The following is a 20,841-nucleotide window of genomic DNA, read 5'->3' as shown; positions in this document are numbered from 1 at the left end:
TCAGCTAATACACTGGGTCCATCTTCAGCCCAGTCTATATTAAAAGTGTTTTGTCCAATTCTGTCATCTCTGCACTGGGTCTGTGCAGACAGACATGCGCCTCAGTCCCGTCACTCCGACCTGCTCCCATTTTTCTTACGCTTCAATTCTATAATTTTTTCCCCTGCTGATTTATAGCTCTACCGTCGCCAATACCTTGCTTTCCGTTTTTCAAACTATTAGGATGCACTGTTTAAATGGAGCCAGTATGGACTCTCCATTAACACAGGGGAACTGATGTATGCGACCGGTCTAGGTATTGGACTCTGGCTGGCCAATATACCCATTAATCTTATGTCTGTGACAATTGTGGGATTTATTTTATATCATGAATCATGATGACACACAATTGTGTGTGTTTCCATAATACGTCATGTAGGGCTGGGCGATATGGCCTAAAAATAAAATCCCTGATTATCTTTTTTAAAAATCCGATTTACGATTTTAATCGATTTTTTCTCTCTTGACAACTAGAAACGCCAAGGAAATCATTCAAATAACCTTTGTTTTTATTTGACACAAAAAAATTATCAAACAAAGATGAATGTCACTATTGGGATTAATACCGTAGTGCAATAACTTGCTTTTTCACCAAACTTCACTTAAAACAAATAAAAGGTGCCTCTTGATCATCAAACAAGAATGCATTTCCCTATTGGCATTAATAAAGTGCAAATCTAACTTTCACCAAACATCACTTTTTGTAAAATAAAAGGTGACTCAAAAAATAACTTTTTCAAAATCGTCCTAAATCATTCATTCGAATTAATCGATAATATCGATTAATCGCCCAGCCCTAACATCATGTCTTTACCCAGGCTCTTAACAAAGACAGCTATGCTACTGACATGTGTATTATATTGAACTTGATGGTTTTACTCTGACCGCCGCTGCCGAGTCTTTGTGTGGACGTGACAACTCAAACTCCATTCTAATCTTTTCAAATTTGCAGTGCACATTTATGACGATGAACTCTATTGCTTTTGGTGACCCTCTGACCTATTCTTCTAGTGCCACCATCAGGCCCAACATTCTATCCTACTTGTGAATGCGATAACTCCATTGACTTCAATTCAATTTTTTTTTAAATTGAGGTGGAGATTCATGACCCATAGAGGATGAACTCTGGAATTGGTTTTGGTGACCCCATGACCTTTCCTCTAGCACCACCATCAGGCCAAATGTAAAACTTTAGAATTGGTGTATCTCGAATATATTTTGTTAAAATAGTTTCTAATTTGCTGTGGCCATGCATGACCCCTAGAGGAAGAAGCCTATTGATTTTGGTGACCCCATGCACCATCTGTGACATCAGAGTACCTCTTTGGAGGTACTATCAAAGATAAAAAAAAAATGACAACAGGAGCAGCGAAGGAAGGACGTGTCTGAATGTATGACTGTGCAGCTTTCCTTTAGGCAGTTATGAGGGGAACGACATTGAAACATTTTTGTTTTTGCCATGTATCCTCAGGCCCACCAGACGTAGAACAACCTTGTGAGCCCAGTCTGCAGGCCTGGAGCCCGGAGCTCAGCCTGTACGACACCAATGTCACCTCCCCCTGCCCCGACACCGAGGGCTGCACCCTCACCCTGCGCTTCTTGCACCCCGTGGTCCCACACACACTCACTCTCTGGGTCACATTCATATCCACAGGTAGGTGCAGAGCGGTATACAAATGTAGCCTTTATTTTGATGAATGTATTATTATTTTTTTTTTTTTAATCAGTGAGTTTATCCTCGTAGAGACCTGTGGTATGGTCTTTTTTGGTAACTTTCTGGGACCGAATTTGCAATGTAGACGTTTTCCTAACAGTGCTATACAGAACCTGTTGTAGTAATTTAGTTGTTTACCAATCTATATTATAATACCACATACAGTATATTGTACATTATATTTATCTCTCCACCTGTCCCCTCCTTGTCTCAGACACTCTGGCCATATCCAACATCGAGCTCATCACGCTCTCGGGGGGCTCCATCGCTCTGGGTCCTCAGCACGTCTTCTGCGACATGCCCCTCACGCTGCGCCTCGACACCCACAGCGCCGCCGTCACGGCCGTTAAACTCTGTACCTTCGACGAGAAGATGGAGATCGACGCCGCCATGCTGTCCTCTGGGCCCGCGAGTCCGTTCTGCTCCACGTGCCGCCCCCTGGTTTACCGGATTCACCGGCAGCCTCCGTTCACTGGCAACGAGTCGAGGGAAGGCAAGGAGCCGGCGCCGCCCCCACAGACCCATCTGGCATTTACTGACAGGTGAGCTGCTTTTACTTACTGATAAGTGAAGTATCTTTCATTTTTACCAAACACATTTGACACAATACCCGGAATTCGCCCCCACAAATCACATGATTTTATAGTGTGTCTGCACTTTATGTGCTCATTTCATCATTCATGTTTTTTTTTTTACTAAAACGGAATCAAACCGCAACAAGGTGGCCTGTTGGGATGTTGGATCCTAATGTGATTTTAATGTGAAAAAACTGTGATTTTTATATGTCTGCTCATTTTACCCTTGCTATTATTTTACTTATTTTTACTTTTATCTCTACGCATTTTTTGTAACCGATTACAGAAGCCTATTGGAACATGAGGTTCTGATATGATTTGATTAATATATCTGCATTATTTTATCCCACTTTATGCTTTGCTCTTGCTGCTTGTTTTACACTGATTGATTTTTATGTCTTATCTCTTACTGATGTAAAGCACTTTGAACTACAATCCCCTGTATGAAAGGTGCTATACAAATACAGTTATTATTATTATGAATATAATTTAATTACTAGCAGTGTTTGAATATGGCCTATCGTTCTGTTTTAAGGACATATATGATCATATGACGTAAAAATTACATATTTTCCCTCAACTATTCCTTCAACCTTTTTGGAGTTGGGTCTACTACAGTTGAAAAGAGTTCAAACACGAAAACATGGTAAAAAAAATTTAAATACACGGTTTATGCACTGCTTTTGCCAAAATCATTCAATTTGGGCTTTCTGAGATTTCACAAGACATCCATTTGGTTGTATCTACCGGTAAGCATTTTAGACTAAAGGAAGCCTTTATGAGGCGGGAGAAGTGAGGACTGACAGGTGTGTTGTCTTTGAACCTTTTCCGGAACGTCTGCATCCCCACAGGATTCCCTGACCCTCCACCTCTGGAAAGTTCCATGGTGGCGTCTGCTGCTCCACCGGGTGGGGATGTGTATTTACAATGTGGACAGGGATTTCTTTAGTCGTGCCAATTACTACCTCTGGGCACATGTGCACCGTAATTGGACACACATTGACACACACACATACACACTGAGTAGTCAAACCTCAGCATCTCAGAGGAAAATAAGAGTCAGGATCAAAGTGTTATTTATGACCATCACCAAGTTCAGTCCAGAAGATGCCTGTGTGTGTGTTCATGCATCTGTGTGCATGTGCATATGGTAGGTGCATTTGTGTGTGTCTGTGTGTCTGTATCTATTCATAGTACGTGTGTGTGTGTGTGTGTGTGTATGTTGTGTGTATGTGTGTTTTGTGTGCATGTATTTGTGTGTGTGTGTTTTGTGTGTATGTATGTGTGTGTGTGTGTGTGTGTGTGTGTGTGTATGTATGTGTGTATGTGTGTGTGTGTTTCACCGCAGCCTCACTGATATCCAGAGATGATATCCGTCATTCACAAGTGTGTGAGTCTGGTTCCTGTTTTCAGTATGGGGGCTGCGTCACTGTGGCTACTGATTCCAATCTGTTTCAATAACCATACATTCAATCACGCAGCTTTCTGACGTTTCCAAGGCTAAGTTGAACCAGTTTTTGTTCTATTTTACGGTGGGAAGAGATGCTAAAAATGAATCCAGCCATGAAAACATGCGCTCTTAAAACACGATATTTATTTATATATTTATTTTGGTCATATATGTACCTTTTAATGTAAATTCCAATGTTTGTTGGTTTTGGAACCCTTTCCAAGAAAAATTTCTATATTGCACCGTTAGATGGTTAGGTTATTTTATGATTATAGCCAACGATACAGAGAGGTTTAGTACACCCTGCTTTCTCTTGTTTGTTGCTCGTATTTTTATTTATTTGTTTTTATTACAAATTGTTTTGTATAAGCTGATTAAAACTTTGACACACTGTTCTGATATTTCAAACATTTGAAATTCCTGAATTGAGATAAAAAAAATTACTGCATGTTCTTTTTTCAGAGCAGACTGTGATTAGGTTGACAGACACACACTTCAAAAACACTTTATTTGTCAGGGAACGCATCTCACAAGTGTTGTCTGAGTGCAAAAATATGTAAGAACCTGAGGGAATTAAGTTATGTTGAGCTGAGGATGAAGGTAGAGAGGAGCTGTGGGAGGAGAGGAGGGGAGAGGAAAGGAGGATAAGGAGGATGAGATAGAGGGTTGGGGAATGAAAAAGAGGATATATATGCACAGAGATGAGAGAGAGAGAGAGGTTTGAGAAAGGATGATACAAGGTTAGGGACATAGACAAGAGGGCGATATGGGTCTGGGAGAGGAAAGAGGAGAAAATAGAATAATCAGAATCAAGTTCATTGTCATGTTCCCCTCCTTTTATGTTCTAGAAGCTCCTTGGTCTAGCAGCAGCACACAACTAATTAGTAGTACAGAAGAAGCAATACAAACAGAATAGGATTGAAAGGGATAGATGAAATGGAAAGTAGGAGAGAAGAAAATGAGAGAGAGATAGAGAGATGTATGAGAGAGAGAGAGAGAGAGAGAGAGAGAGAGAGAGAGAGAGAGAGAGAGAGAGAGAGAGAGAGAGAGAGAGAGAGAGAGAGAGAGAGAGAGAGAGAGAGAGAGAGAGAGAGAGAGAATCAATAATTTGGTGTCATCCATTGATGTTCAAACTCATTAGTTATCATACACTGTCAACCTAAATTAATGTGTGCAAAACTTTAGCCGTCGACTAAAAACACACTTCTTCAGTCAATATCTGAAAACTATTTAATAATAATCGTCTTACTGTCTTATACTATCATGCACTCTTCCTACTATACTAATATGTCTTTACTCTTTACTACTATGCACTCATCACTGCAGCACCCACATTTCAGCACTGTTTGATGAACATTGTTACTCAGTTGTAAGAGTCGTATCCTTCCTGCTGACTTGTCGTACAGATCTTGTAAGTTGCTTTGGATAAAAGCGTCAGCTAAATTACAACATGTAAATGTAGTGCCCCCTTAATGCAATAATGCAGAAGAACCACTTTAAATGCTTACATATGATATTAGTACATACCAAAAGCATTTGTGAATATTATTGTGATGTTAGGGATATGAGGAGTAAGTGGAGGAGAGCAGATCAGAGGAGGGGGAGAGGAGTAAGTGGAGGAGAGCAGATCAGAGGAGGGGGAGAGGAGTAAGTGGAGGAGAGCAGATCAGAGGAGGGGGAGAGGAGTAAGTGGAGGAGCGCAGATCAGAGGAGGGGGAGAGGAGTAAGTGGAGGAGAGCAGATCAGAGGAGGGGGAGAGGAGTAAGTGGAGGAGCACAGATCAGAGGAGGGGGAGAGGAATAAGTGGAGGAGCACAGATCAGAGGAGGGGGAGAGGAGTAAGTGGAGGAGAGCAGATCAGAGGAGGGGGAGAGGAGTAAGTGGAGGAGAGCAGATCAGAGGAGGGGGAGAGGAGTAAGTGGAGGAGAGCAGATCAGAGGAGGGGGAGAGGAGTAAGTGGAGGAGAGCAGATCAGAGGAGGGGGAGAGGAGTAAGTGGAGGAGCACAGATCAGAGGAGGGGGAGAGGAATAAGTGGAGGAGCACAGATCAGAGGAGGGGGAGAGGAGTAAGTGGAGGAGCACAGATCAGAGCAGGGGGAGGAGTATGTGGAGCAGAGCAGAGCAGGGGGAGGAGTACGTGGAGGAGAGCAGAGCAGAGCAGGGGGAGGAGTAAGTGGAGGAGAGCAGAGCAGAGCAGGGGGAGGAGTATGTGGAGGAGAGCAGAGGAGGGGGGGATGAGTAAGTGAGCAAATCACAGATTGGCTTCCTACCAAATCACCGTACAACAGACCACATTCTCACCCTCAGCACCCTAATCGACAACCAAATAAATAAAAATAAAAGCAAAGTATACTCCTGTTTCGTTGACTTTCAAAAAGCATTTGACTCAATTTGGCACGAGGGTCTGCTGTACAAACTGTTAGATAGTGGCATTGGAGGGAAAACCTACGACCTCATAAAGTCAATGTACACCAACAACACATGTGCTGTGAGGATTGAGGGAAAACACACAGACTTCTTCCCTCAACGCCGTGGGGTTAGACAGGGGTGCAGTTTGAGTCCAACCCTCTTCAACATATACATAAATGAACTGGCAAAAACATTGGAACAAACTGCAGCACCTGGCCTCCCCCTAGCAGACACAGAAATCAAATGCCTACTGTTCGCAGATGACCTGGTGCTGCTGTCCCCAACTAAAGAAGGGCTACAACAGCACCTTGACCTTCTGCACAAATTCTCCCAGACATGGGCACTGACAGTAAACCTAAACAAAACTAAAATTATGATATTCCAAAAAAGGCACAGCCTACAACAACAAAAACACAAATTCCTCCTAGACACAATTTCCCTAGAACACACAAAAAACTACACATATCTCGGCCTAAACATCAGTGCTACAGGGAACTTCAATCAAGCTGTGAACGACCTGAGAGACAAAGCAAGAAGGGCTTTCTATGCCATAAAAAGGAACATCAAGTTAGACATTCCAATCAAAATCTGGCTCAAAATATTAGACTCAGTCATAGAACCGATTTCCCTATATGGTTGTGAAGTCTGGGGCCCACTTGCAAACCAAGACTTCACCAAATGGGACAAACACCCAACTGAGACTCTGCATGCAGAATTTTGCAAATCCATTCTCCGCACCCAACGGAAAACGCCAAATAATGCATGCAGAGCAGAACTAGGAAGATACCCACTAATCATCAAAATTCAAAAAAGAGCATTCAAATTCCACAACCACCTAAAAGAAAGCGACCCAGACACACTCCACAACATAGCCCTCACCCACAGAGAGACCCTCGATAGATGCCCACTCAGCCAGATGGTTCTGGGACTAGCCAGATGGCACACTGGACTAAATCAAATTATAAGAAAACAAAAAGAAAACTATCTGACACATTGGAAAGAAACAACCCAAAACCAGAGCAAATTTAAATGCTATTTGGCCCTAAACAGAGAGTACACAGTGGCAGAATACCTGAGCACTGTGACTGACCCAAAACTAAGAAGATCCTTGACTAGGTACAGACTCAGCGAGCACAGCCTAGCCATTGAGAAAGGCCGCCATAGGCAGACCTGGCTCCCAAGAGAAGACAGACTGTGCACCCACTGCACACAAGACGAGGTGGAAACCGAGCTCCACTTCTTAACAACCTGCCCACTATACCAAGACATCAGAGACATATACTTCCCACAAATTGCAAACACCCAAAGAGACTTTGAAAACATGGACAATAACTCAAAACTCCCATACCTACTGGGAGAAATACAAGAATGTGCAAACACAGCAGCAAGATTTGTGAGCTGCTGTGACAAGAAAAGGACATCCAGCGGAATACAACCACCATAAAGACTGTACAAGAAATTCCGTCTGTAATGTACTGCTTTATTTTGTTTTCTCTGTTTGATTGTTTTGGTTTGTTTTGTTTTGTTTGGCTTTGGCAATGTAAACGTATGTTTCCCATGTCAATAAAGCCCATTTGAATTGAATTGAATTGAATTGTAAGTGGAGGAGAGCAGAGCAGAGCAGGGGGAGGAGTAAGTGGAGGAGAGCAGAGCAGAGGAGGGGGAGGAGTAAGTGGAGGAGAGCAGAGCAGAGCAGGGGGAGGAGTAAGTGGAGGAGAGCAGAGCAGAGCAGGGAGAGGAGTACGTGGAGGAGAGCAGAGCAGAGCAGGGGGAGGAGTAAGTGGAGGAGAGCAGAGCAGAGCAGGGGGAGGAGTAAGTGGAGGAGAGCAGAGCAGAGCAGGGGGAGGAGTACGTGGAGGAGAGCAGAGCAGAGCAGGGGGAGGAGTAAGTGGAAAAGAGCAGAGCAGAGCAGGGGGAGGAGTATGTGGAGGAGAGCAGAGCAGAGCAGGGGGAGGAGTATGTGGAGGAGAGCAGAGCAGAGCAGGGGGAGGAGTAAGTGGAGGAGAGCAGAGCAGAGCAGGGGGAGGAGTACGTGGAGGAGAGCAGAGCAGAGCAGGGGGAGGAGTACGTGGAGGAGAGCAGAGCAGAGCAGGGGGAGGAGTACGTGGAGGAGAGCAGAGGAGGGGGGAGAGGGAATCCAGACTCCTGTTTGGAATACAAACCAAATGTGAGGATCAGAGGCTGTCTGCACAGCAGTGTCTGTTTGGAGACGCTAGTTAGCCTCTTAATAATAATTCATTTAATTTATATAGCGCTTCTCAATAACCCGAAGTCGCTGACAGTAGTCGGGAGCAGGAGTACAAACAAAGAAACGAAAGCAAAGAAACAAAAACAAAAACAACAAAGAAACAAAAACAAAAGGAACATGAGACCATGGGGGGAACGGGGGAGACAGCCTGATAGCACAAAAAAGACTGGAGACAGACATCAATCAGGTTGGAGGGCAGGGCTCTACGCTAACCTTTTTCTTTTTCTTTTTCTTGCCCTCTCTGAAACTTCACCAGCCATTGGCACATTGCAAGGTAGCGAGGGGGAGATGCGGTGGTGATGATAACTTATCTTGCTTTTTGACAGTCTACTCATAGATCTAAAAGAGCACTGTTCTCACTGTTTAGTAGACACATAGACAAGTATTCTCTTGGATCATTAAGGAACATACTGTCTGTAGTGCGAGAGAGCAATTTGATTGATCATAATCAGGCGTGAGTGCAGTCTTTTTTCCATAGTATTTGTGTCTTTATTGAGAGTGTAGCCAGGCTGAGAGGGAGACAGAGTAGGGGAGACGCAGGAGAGAAGGTTATTTATTGAGACAGTCGGGGAGGCTGTGAGGGAGACAGAGTAGGGGAGACACATGAGAGAAGGGTCTGGTGGGATTTGATCCCAGGCCAACAGAAGTACAGTACATGTGGGTACAGAGATGGGACTATTTTTTTTGTTTATTTTTTTATCTAGACCCTATTTTTGTATCATCTGGCGACATACTATTCTGAATACGAGGTAATATCCTGGTTAAGGTCGTAGATAGGACTGGGAAACTGATGTCACATTTTTGGGAGGTAGTGGATCAACAGACAGAGGATGTGATTTGGATGTCTGCCTCAGAATCTCACGACCATCAATGTGATTTTTGTAATACTTTTTCTAGAATTCAAAATCACTTTACAAAAAGGGGTGGGAAGTAGTGAGACAACATACAGATATAACACAGACACACAAGGGTTGAACGGTTGGGGGGGGGGTCTAGGAAAAGGTGAGTCTTGAGGTGGGATTGGAAATTGGAGATGGATTCTGAGTCCTTAATGTCTTGGAGTAGTGAGTTCCAGAGTGTGTGTGTCTGAGGGACAGAGGGCGTGCTTACGAAACCAAGCCGCATTTCTCGGAGACGCTCTCTGATTGGCACTAACTGACACTCTCTGATTGGCCACTGATGAGTTTGCCCAATCCGTGACGAGCTGTGTCTTTGCCCATTTCCATGCCAAACAGCCTGCAAACTACCTGGCGTTCTATCGCCATGCTCTAAGACAAACTCTAACCTTAACCAACTTCGAAAGAGTGCCTAAGCTTAACCGCCGAAAGAACTTGCCGTCACGCTCTAAGACAAACTCTAACCTTAACCAACTTCGAAGAGTGCCTAAGCTTAACCAGTGTAGAAACAGGCGTCGGCCAATCAGAGAGCTTCTCCGAGAAATGCGGCTTGGTTTCGTAATCACACGGACAGAGGTGGTGGTGGTGTTGGTCAGTGTATATAGGGGAGCCAGTTGGTGGACCAGGATTTAGCGTGTTGATGGAGCTGTCACTGATGCTATAGACAGTGATGTATACTTTACTTGAGTTTTTTTTTTTTTTTTTTTATTGCAAAACAAAAATTATTAAAAGTCAGTACTCAACACACAATGCATAATGAAACTAACAATCAAGGTGGCTAAAATGACATGCAAGTACAGAAACAGAAAACAAAAAAAAGTCTATAATAATATTTTACCGTATACAGTGTATATCCAACGAAATGACCAATTATACAAATGCCTTATACAGGATATACCCCTAATACCTATTTTCTAAAACCCTACACACATATGCTCCAGCTCGAACCCCCCCCTCCCGGACCCCTCCTTGGATAGTACCTCCATTATCCCTCACTCCTAACCAGACACTACCATTATAAGCTAGCTTTTATTCTCTCCACCACTTCTAACCACTTTGACATTTTGGATTCGTTGAGACCCAGAATTCTTGCTGTAGATATTTCTTGATAAATCACATCGAGATATGTAAGAAACCAAACCTTCCGGCACATTTTTTCCAGTTGAAACCAGCGTGATGCGATCAGTTTTTTAGCTACTGTGATACCCGATAAAACCAATCTCTTTAGCTGTGGATTTACTGCAAACTCAAAAACATCATTCAATAGTAATACAGAGGGGTGTACTGGTATATTCCAAGATACGAGTTTTGATAATTGATGGGTCACATCTTTCCAGAATGCCTTAACTGGTGGGCAGTCACAATACATGTGCATAAATGTCCCTTCGTCTCCATTTGTACATTGGGAGCATTTTGAGTCTTGTTTAAGGCCCATTCTGTTCAGTCTTATAGGAGTCAAGTATGTCCTGTAAATATAGTTAAGATTGATTTGTTGATGGTCCGGGTTCCTTGATGTAAGACGGACATTTGCCCATGCTTCTTGCCAATCAAAGTCACTTTCCAGGTCTGGTATATCCCTCCTCCAGACAGAGTCTAGTTGGAGGGTTTCATACGAGGACGTTAGTAATTGATAATAAAAACCTGATACAAAACCTCTCGATGTTTCTCTTTCATAGAAGAATTTGTGGTATCTGTGGTGTTCAACTGGTATGTCTAATGGAACACTGTGAGACCTCAAACATAGGCGTAACTGTATGTAAAAAAGCCATGTGGACTCGGTGAGGTTAAACTTTGTGCATATTTCTCCATAACTACAAAAACCCTGGTTATTAAAAATATCCCCTAATGAGTGTATGCCTTGCTCTTCCCATATAGGGAATCTTATAGGACGTTTTTCAATTAAGAGTGCATTGTTATTGAATAAGGGAGTGTGATAATGCCATTTTTGTGGGTTAGGATATTTTTTTTGTGTTTCACGCCATATCCGGATTGCATGGGTAATTATGGGGCCAAATTTCCGCTCACAGTGCTTGATGAATGAATGAATGAATGAAAACTTTATTTAACAGATTGCAGAATGGGTACAATACAGTACGGCTCAATACATACAATTGTTAAGGGGATGCAGACCTGAGAAAGACGTTTGTCTTGTTTCCATCAGGGTCCCCCATTTTCAATTCATATAGACATATATGACATACATGACATACAGATAGTCAGTACTGCTACATCTATACATTTATGACATACCAGATTTGCAAATACAGTACTTTTTGTGATACAGAAGGAGTCAAGAAAAGGGAGTATATACATTTGACGTAGAAACTGTACATTGGAGGAGGTTGGGTGGGGGGGGTTGGGTACATTGGGATATTGACAACCATACTGGGTAATTTACATTGGAGGTGGTTGGGGGGGGGGGGGGGGCGGGGGGCACACTGTATAAGCAATTAACACTGTACATTGAGGGGGGGGGGGAGGAGACACTGTACAAACAAACACAATTGTACATTGAACTATTGACAAAACCATACTAGGTAAATGACTGTACATTGGAGGGGGTTGGGTTAGGATATTTACAGGGGCCAGTGTTGAATTGCAGTCTCCCGTAGGTGTCCCTTGAGAGAGGTTTTGAAAGTGGGTAGTGATCCACATTCCTTTACAGCTTTGATACAGCTTGATTGGTAGTTTAGTGTGTGCTATGTCCTTCAGTCTATGTGGGGCTACTATGTTTTCTTCCAATTTTCTCCAGGATACCAATGCCTGGGGATCAAACCATATTGTCAATGGTCTTAATGTGTATGCCTTAAAATATTGGAAAAAATCTGGAACTGCCATGCCACCGTCTGCTTTATTTCTCTGTGCGGTGGATCTTTTTATGCGAGGTGGTTTGTTATTCCAAATAAATTTGTCTGTGGAGGAGTGTAATCTTTTCCAGTAACCCTCTGGAGGGGGTAACGGTAGCATTGAACTGATGAAGTTGATTCTAGGTAGTACATCCATCTTAACTATTGATACCCTTGCCTGTACCGAGTTTTTAAGTTTTGCCCACCTATCCAGGTCGTCTTTGATTTTGTTCTGTATTTTTGTGTAATTGTGCTTCACCGTTTGTCTTATGGTGGGAAATATTTCCACACCCAAGCATCTAAAATGTTTTACCATGGGTATCTCACCTGGGAGGGTTGTATCTTTTTTTGCATGGGTGTTAAGTGGAAGGAAAGCCGACTTCGGCCAATTTATTTTAAATCCCGATAAATCACCAAAGTTCTCTATCAACTTGAGTAGATGAGGCAATGTGGTGTTGGGGCTTTGCATGAACAATATTACGTCGTCCGCATATAAACTAATTTTATGTTGTGTGCCCTTGATTACGATTGGTTCTATGGATTGGGATTGTCTTATATATTGTGCTAAAGGCTCTAATGATAGATCGAATAGTCCGGGACTAAGAGGGCAACCCTGTCTGGCTGAGCGTGATACCGGAAAGATTTTGGAGATGAATGTACCTGTTGTAATCATGGCCGATGGGTCTTTGTATAATACTTTAATCATATCAATGAATCCTTTTCCTAACCCCATCCTTTCTAATACTGCCCATAGATACGACCATTCCAGCCTGTCAAAGGCTTTCATAGCATCTAGGGACAGCATCACCTTAGGTATGGTGTCTTCTTTGTCTGCATCTAGTACATGCAGTATTCGTCTTATGTTATCAGTGATCAGGCGACCTCTTATGAAGCCAGTTTGGTCCGGATGAACTAAAGACGTCATATGCTTTTGTAATCTGATGGCTAATACCTTAGAGTACAGTTTGACATCGGTTCCGAGGAGGCTTAAGGGTCTGTAACTACCGCACTCGGTGGGGTCTTTGTCTTTTTTGAGAAGGACTGAAATGAGTGCAATATTGTCGTGTTTATGGAAGCTCCCCTCCTTGACTGAGTATAAGATCATATTTAGTAATAAGGGTCCAATTATGTCCCAACAAGAAAGGTACATTTCTGATGGGATACCGTCTCTTCCAGGAGCCTTACCATTTTTCATTTCGGATATGGCCTTCTTGAGTTCCTCTAGTGTGATCGGTGCTTCTAACTGTTTAGCGTCATCCTCCGAAAGTTTAGGGAGAATAATTTGATTAAGATATGTGTCCATTTTGTTTTGATCAAAGGTCGTTTCTGATTTATATAAGTCGGAGTAGAATTCTTTGAATGTATCGTTTATTATTTTGGGGTCTGTTTCAAGTACTTGTTGTTTTCTAATGGCAGTTATATCTGCAAATTTTGCATTAATTCTTAATCGCATGGCTAATAGGTGACTAGGTTTAGAACCTTGGGAGTACTGCTGTTGTCTTGTGCTGCGTATTTGCATTTCCGATTGTTGTCTGTATATGGCATTGATCTCTGTTTTTAGTACGTTAACTTGATTTTCTAGTCTAGTTGAGTTGTTGTATTTTAAAGAATTAAATAACGTTGAGTAAAGCGTTTCCAGTTCAGACAGTTTTGTGCATTGATTCTTGCGCATTATGGAGGAAAATCTATCAGTGAAATCCTTGATCATACCCTTTACCGACATCCATATTATTCTGGGGTCTTGCATCGAGTTTGCATTCTCCCGTAGGAATACTGTGAGAGCTTCTTTGAGTTGTGTAATGAATTCCTTGTTATTAAGCAGCATCGAATTAAAACGCCATCTTGGGGCCCGGGAAGATAGTATACCAAATGTTGCTTTTAGGAGTAAATAACAGTGATCTGATAGTGCATTGGGTATCATTTCCACTTCACATTTATCAAATAGTCTCGGGGATGCAAAGACATAATCAATTCTGGATAATGTGTTATGTCTCGCCGATCGACAAGAGTACTTTCGGGTCGTGGGATTAAGTGAACGCCATAAATCATTTACACCTGTAATCTTTGACCAATCCTTTAATGCTTTAGATGAATTTTTTTGTTCGCTGGAAAAGGCGAGGTAAGATTTGTCCATCCTTGGATTCCAAATGGCATTAAAATCCACACCTATTATAAATGAGTAATCGGGATGGTTTAACATTTCATCGGTTAGTGTAGTGAAGAAACCCTCTTCGTACAAATTTGGGGCATATACCGCTGCCAACGCTATTTTCCTGTTATTGTGTACAATCCTAGCTATAGTTATACGCCCCTCCGCATCCGACCATACCCCCTTTAATTCGATATTTAACTTACGTCTGACGACTATGGCTACACCTCGAGTTCTCGTACCAAAAGCAGAGTGACTAATATTATGGTATGTGTTATCCGCTAACGTATCTATGTCTTCCTCTAAAATGTGCGTTTCGCTTAGTAGAGCCACGTCCACCTGTTCTTTTTTCATCAGTGTGAGCACGCTTTTGCGTTTGTGTTGTTTGTTTATCCCACCAGTGTTCCATATCATTATATTCAAACTAGCTATAATCTATGCATGTTTTTGTGTAGTTTTTGGTAATGCTTCTGGAGTGCGAAGCTACAATAGATGTACATCCAATTATTGAGGTCCCGTTGAGAGCCGAGCTTAAAAACATATATATATACAAATAAAAATCCCCTATTTTCCCCTCACCCAGAGAGTCGTACAGGCCTGTGTTCCAAAAACACATCCTCCGCGTATGACTCCCTCCCTTAGGCCACCGGATTGCCCAAACTGAGCTTTGTAATCCTAATCTTACATTTAGTCATTTAGCTGACGCTTTTATCCAAAGCGACTTACAAGTTCTGTACGACAAGCCATCAGGAAGGGCACAACTCTATCAGCTGAGCAACAATGTTCATCAAAGTGTTGAGTGCTACAGTGTAGGTTAGTTTATTAGGACAAGTGCATGACAGTACGGTTAGTTAGGGTTAGATTTTTTTTTTTTTATTCAGATAGTGGTTGAAGAAGTGCGTCTTTAGTCGACGGCGAAAGATTGGACGTGATTCGGCTGTCCTAACTGGGGTGGGTAGTTCATTCCACCATTGTGGGGCAAGGACTGAGAATAGGCGACTTCTCTTTGATGACCCTCCCGGAGCTTGGATAGGAGTAGGTCTGAGGCGGCCAGAAGATGCAGAGCGTAGGGGTCTTGAGGGTGTGTAGTTAGAGACCATTGACCGGAGGTAGGCGGGAGCGGTTCCCTTTGCTGCACGGTATGCTAGGTCGAGGGCCTTGAAGCGGATTCGTGCAGCAATGGGGAGCCAGTGCAGGTCCCTAAGAAGTGGGGTGACATGGGCCGACTTCGGTAGGTTTGAGATCAGGCGGGCTGCTGCGTTCTGAATGAGTTGAAGAGGCTTAGTGGCAGTGGCCGGGAGGCCAGCGAGCAGTGCATTGCAGTAGTCGAGGCGGGAGATGACTGTTGATTGGACGAGGAGTTGGGTGGCTTCTTTTGTCAGGAAGTGGCGGATCCTTCTGATGTTGCTCAGGAGGAATCGGCAGGTTCTGGTCGTCGCTGCGATGTGAGCAGAGAAGTTCAACTGGTCGTCGAGGACAACACCAAGGTTCTTGGCGGTCGGGGACGCAGTCACAGCTGCATTCTCGACTGTGATTGAAAGGTCGGTTAGGGGGGAGGATTTGGCCGGCAGGTGGAGCAATTCTGTTTTGCTTAGGTTCAGTTTGAGGTGGTTGGACGTCATCCAGGCTGAGATGTCGGACAGACAGGCCGAGATCCGCTCAGAGACGTGGATATCTGAGGGAGGGAAGGAGAGGAAGAGTTGAGTATCGTCGGCATAACAATGGTAGGAGAAGCCATGAGACGTGATAATGTTACCCAGTGATTTAGTGTAGAGGGAGAAGAGAAGGGGTCCTAAAACCAAGCCCTGGGGGACACCCGTCCGCAGGGGGCGGGTGGCCGACAGGGTCCCTCTCCATGACACTTGGTAGGAGCGGTCATTGAGGTATGATGACAGCCATGTCAGCGCAGAGCCAGCCACTCCCATTCCTGCGAGGGCCGCAAGGAGGATCTGGTGGTTGACTGTGTCGAAGGCTGCAGATAGATCTAGGAGAATCAGGACAGAGGAGAGGCCTTTCGCTTTTGCTAAGTGAAGTGCCTCTGTGACCGCAATGAGGGCTGTCTCTGTGGAGTGACCAGTCCTGAAGCCTGACTGATTAGGGTCTAGGAGGTCATTCTGTAAGAGATAAGCAGTAAGTTGGTTGGATACAGCACGTTCAAGTGTTTTAGAAAGGAAGGAGAGAAGAGAGACAGGACGGTAGTTGCCTATGACGGTAGGGTTCAGGGTTGGTTTTTTTATGAGCGGCGTGACTCTGGCTTGTTTTAGGGAGGTGGGGACCACCCCTGAGTTGAGTGAGGAGTTGATGGTTGCAGTTAGGAATGGGAGGATGTCTGGTGCTATGGTCTGGAGGAGTGGGGAGGGTAGCTGGTCCAGCTGGCAAGTAGTCGGACGGTTCGATGTTACCAGTGTCAGGGTCTTCTGCTTCTGTAATGGGAGAGAAAGATGACAGAGTGAAGGATGAGGTTCTCGATTCAGCATTTGGAATGGGTGGGGGTTGGGAGAAGGAGCTGCGGATGTTCTCCACTTTTTCCTCAAAGAAGATCGCAAAGTCTTCGGCAGAGAAAGATGAGGGAGGGGGGGGTGGGGGGGGAGTGAGGAGGGAGGACATGGTAGCATGCAGTTTGCGAAGATTCTTGGCAGAGGCCTCGATCCTATGGTGGAAGAAAGAAGCTTTGGCATTAGTGATGGTTTTGGAGAATGTTAACAAGATGTTGTGATATGTGTCGATGTCAGCAGTGAGGCGTGACTTTCTATACTTCCTTTCAGCTGCTCTCAGGACCTGTCTTTGTTCTCTCACTGGATCTGTCAGCCATGGACTGGGTGGGGAACGGCGGGCAGGTTTCTCAACGAGGGGACAGAGCTTGTTGAAGGAGGTTGCAAGGGCTGAAAGGAGGGTGGAGGTTGCCATCTCTGTGGAGAGAGCAGAGAAGGTGTCACTCAAAGGTAGAGCGGATAGTATGTCAGAGGAGAGGGTGGAGGGGGATAGGGAGGGCAGGTTGCGTCTGAGTGAGACTGTTTGAGTTGGGGTGAAGACCTTTCGGTTAAGCATGAGAGTTAGTGAGAAGGATATGAAGGAATGGTCAGATACATGTAGGGGAGTTACCGTGGTGTTAATGATGCTGGAGTTACGGGAAAATATGAGATCCAAGGAGTTGCCTGCTTTGTGGGTGGGAGGCATGGCAGTGGGAGTCAGGTCAAACGATTGTAGGAGGGAGACTACTATGACTGACTGAGATGAGTCAGGCAGGTTGAAGTCGCCCAATAGAAGGAGAGGGGTACCATCTTCCGGTAAGGAGCTAAGAAGCATGTCCAGCTCATCTGTGAAGTGATCGAGTGTACCTGGAGGGCGGTAGAGTGTAACAATGGTGAGATTGAAAGGATTAGAGACAGATACTGCATGATATTCAAGAGAGGAGAGTGACAGTTCTGGGAGTGGTGTTACGTTTGTAGCCCATGAAGGAGATGTCATGAGGCCAGTGCCTCCACCCCGTCTGGAAGGTCGAGGTGTGTGAGTGAAGTTATAGTTTGTAGATAATGCTGCAGGTGTTGATGAGTTATTGGGGGTTATCCAGGTCTCAGTTTGAGCCAGGAGCTGCAGATTTAGACTATGGGCGTAGGCAGTAATGAAGTCAGCTTTCTTGACTGCTGATTGACAATTCCATAAGCCTCCCCGTACTGTGACAGGTGTATTAGTGGCTGTAGGAGGGTAGGAGAGATTAGCCGGGTTGCTAGCAAACTGCCGTGGGTGGGTTAAATCTGTTCTAGAGGAGCAGATTGTGGATATAGGTATGAGACACATTGTCTTGTCAAGAGTGGCAGGGAGGAAGTAGAGAAATAGCAGAGTGGGAGGGAAAGGGAGATTTTTCAGAGTGGAGTGTAAGATAGGACTAGGGTGTACTTAGCACTAGGTGGATCGGTGGATCCCTCTGCGGATAACTCCAGGAAAACTCCTCCTCTTTGTCCCTCTTCGTTTCTCGACGCTTCGCTGACGCTACACCAGCAAGCCTTTAAATCTCTATCACTAATTAGTGCTGTCTTAACACCTGGCCCTTAATGGGGGCACTTAACAAAACAAAATGGCCGTTTTAAACACGCCCCTTTAATCAAGTCAGCTGGTTCCTCACTTTTAAGATTCACTAATAAACTTAAAATGGCTTACCCTAGTTTTCAGTATAAAGCAATGTTTCTCAGTGAGTGTGTCCTGTCCTTCCTTAACAGAGCTCAGTACAGAGTGATTTCAGCACAGTCTGGACCTCTGCTTTTAAACAGGGCAGGCTCTTAATGGCTCACTCAGCAAATCAGATGCTACTAGTAAACAGGAAACAGTCCCTTAATGGGGGCACTTAACTAAACAAAATGGCCGTTTTAAACACGCCCCTTTAATCAAGTCAGCTGGTTCCTCACTTTTAAGATTCACTAATAAACTTAAAATGGCTTACCCTAGTTTTCAGTATAAAGCAATGTTTCTCAGTGAGTGTGTCCTGTCCTTCCTTAACAGAGCTCAGTACAGAGTGATTTCAGCACAGTCTGGACCTCTGCTTTTAAACAGGGCAGGCTCTTAATGGCTCACTCAGCAAATCAGATGCTACTAGTAAACAGGAAACAGTCCCTTAATGGGGGCACTTAACTAAACAAAATGGCCGTTTTAAACACGCCCCTTTAATCAAGTCAGCTGGTTCCTCACTTTTAAGATTCACTAATAAACTTAAAATGGCTTACCCTAGTTTTCAGTATAAAGCAATGTTTCTCAGTGAGTGTGTCCTGTCCTTCCTTAACAGAGCTCAGTACAGAGATCTTCCTATGCTAATTGCCATAGGATCTAACATTTTCATTCTAATACAATAGAATGTCGCTTTTGGTCTTGCGCCTTCCCTTACTGTAATGAAAATATATGAAAAATGAAAAAAAAAAGAATAAACTTTCATCGATATATTCATTTGAACCCTCTACTAACTTATGTAGGAAACATCAGAAAAAAGGAAAAGATTGTAGAGAAACATTAACACCTTAATATGAAGAACAATGGGAAAGAACAATGTAAGATAAAAGAGAGAGAAAAAAAAGATAAAAATAAGGAGTGAGAGATAGAATAAAACTCAACGTGGAGAAGCCACTAGAACAGAATTGAGTAATTAGATAAAAGAGAAAAACAGAGCCTTTTAGAGCTACAATGTGCCAATCTCTACATCAGTGGAGTGATTACTTAAATTGTTAGAATAACCTTGTTGTGCTCATACGTTTAGGTGTGGTTGATTTTTTTTTTTTAAGTTTTATTAAGGCCTGATTAAACTTCAGTCAATTGATCATATGCTTATGCTTATACACACCGGATGTTAATGTTAGAGTTGCAAGCCTTCGTTGTTATGGTGCATTATATTCTAGAAGGTTGTAGAATACACTAGTATATACTAACAGACTGTTGTTATGTTCCAGAATGATCTTCCTACCCAGGGTTCATGACTACTAGTATTTTCGGGAGATTTCTAAGTGACCCAGAGCAGTCGAGCGATAAGCCCAGAATATTCCAGATTGTTCTTATTGTCAATTAGGGCTGTCTTAAATACTTCGATGGCACAAGCTTCGAACATTAAAAAAAAAATCGAAGTTTAAAAAAAATAAAAGGATACATTTTTTTTTCAACATTATTTTTTTCAAATTTTTTTTTTACTTCGATTTGTGTGTGTGTGTGCGTGTGTGTGTGTGTGTGTGTGTGTGTGTGAGAACTACCCATCCCAGTTAGGACAGCCGAATCCCGTCCAATCTTTCGCCGTCGACTAAAGACTCACTTCTTCAACCATTATCTGAAATGATTTATAAAAAAAAAAAAAAAAAATCTAACCGTGACTAACCTTACTGTCATGCACTTTTCCTAATAAACTAACCTACACTGTAACACGCAACACTTTGATAAACATTGTTACTCAGCTGATAGAGTTGTACCCTTCTTGCTGTCTTGTCGTACAGAACTTGTAAGTCGCTTTGGATAAAAGCGTCAGCTAAATGACTAAATGTAAGTGTGTGTGTGTGTGTGTGTGTGTGTGTGTGTGTGTGTGTGTGTGTGTGCATGGGGCCATTGGGTGGGGCCGGGGGACAAATACACTGGAGGAAAGTAACCCAGCTCAGCACTGCCCAAATTATATCATCACTATTGCCTGTTTGAAGGATATCATCCTCAAATACATATACACCTACATGCCTTGTAGAATTCCACACATAAGAAAGAAAGATACTGGGATGAATAAACAAAATAGGAAATAAAATTTAGATAAGGTGCTACTGAGATGTTTTGGTGAGTTCTTTGTTTTTTTGTGGAAGTTTCCCTTCTTAAAAATGCATGAACATTCACTGATAATTGGTCTGTAGTGGAGTCTACAAGGTCTACATTGCCGGACCATGTAGAATCCGGACCTTGTAGACTGACATAATTCTGTGCATAGTTTAGTCTACACAGGCCATATTTCAAATAATCAAAATCTTACTTCATTCATCTTAAACATTCTTGATTTGGGGGATTGGT

General features: G+C 43.3%; 1 protein-coding gene across 1 annotated transcript in view; it reads left to right on the top strand.

Annotated features, from left to right (window-relative positions):
* pappa2 (pappalysin 2) overlaps window positions 1-20,841 on the top strand; it is a gene marked incomplete at both ends in the record, with an annotated part of 373,122 nt that overhangs the window by 106,226 nt on the left and 246,055 nt on the right. Inside the window, 2 exon segments of the mRNA XM_084327732.1 lie at window positions 1,511-1,693; window positions 1,968-2,295. Of these exon segments, the coding sequence (XP_084183858.1) occupies window positions 1,511-1,693; window positions 1,968-2,295 (511 nt within the window).

This window comes from Notolepis coatsorum (assembly GCF_963971535.1).
Source record: "Notolepis coatsorum genome assembly, chromosome: 13".
NCBI classification, from domain to species: Eukaryota; Metazoa; Chordata; class Actinopteri; order Aulopiformes; family Paralepididae; genus Notolepis; species Notolepis coatsorum.
Note: the sequence above shows the minus strand (reverse complement) of the source record. Positions and strands in the feature narration are given on the sequence as shown.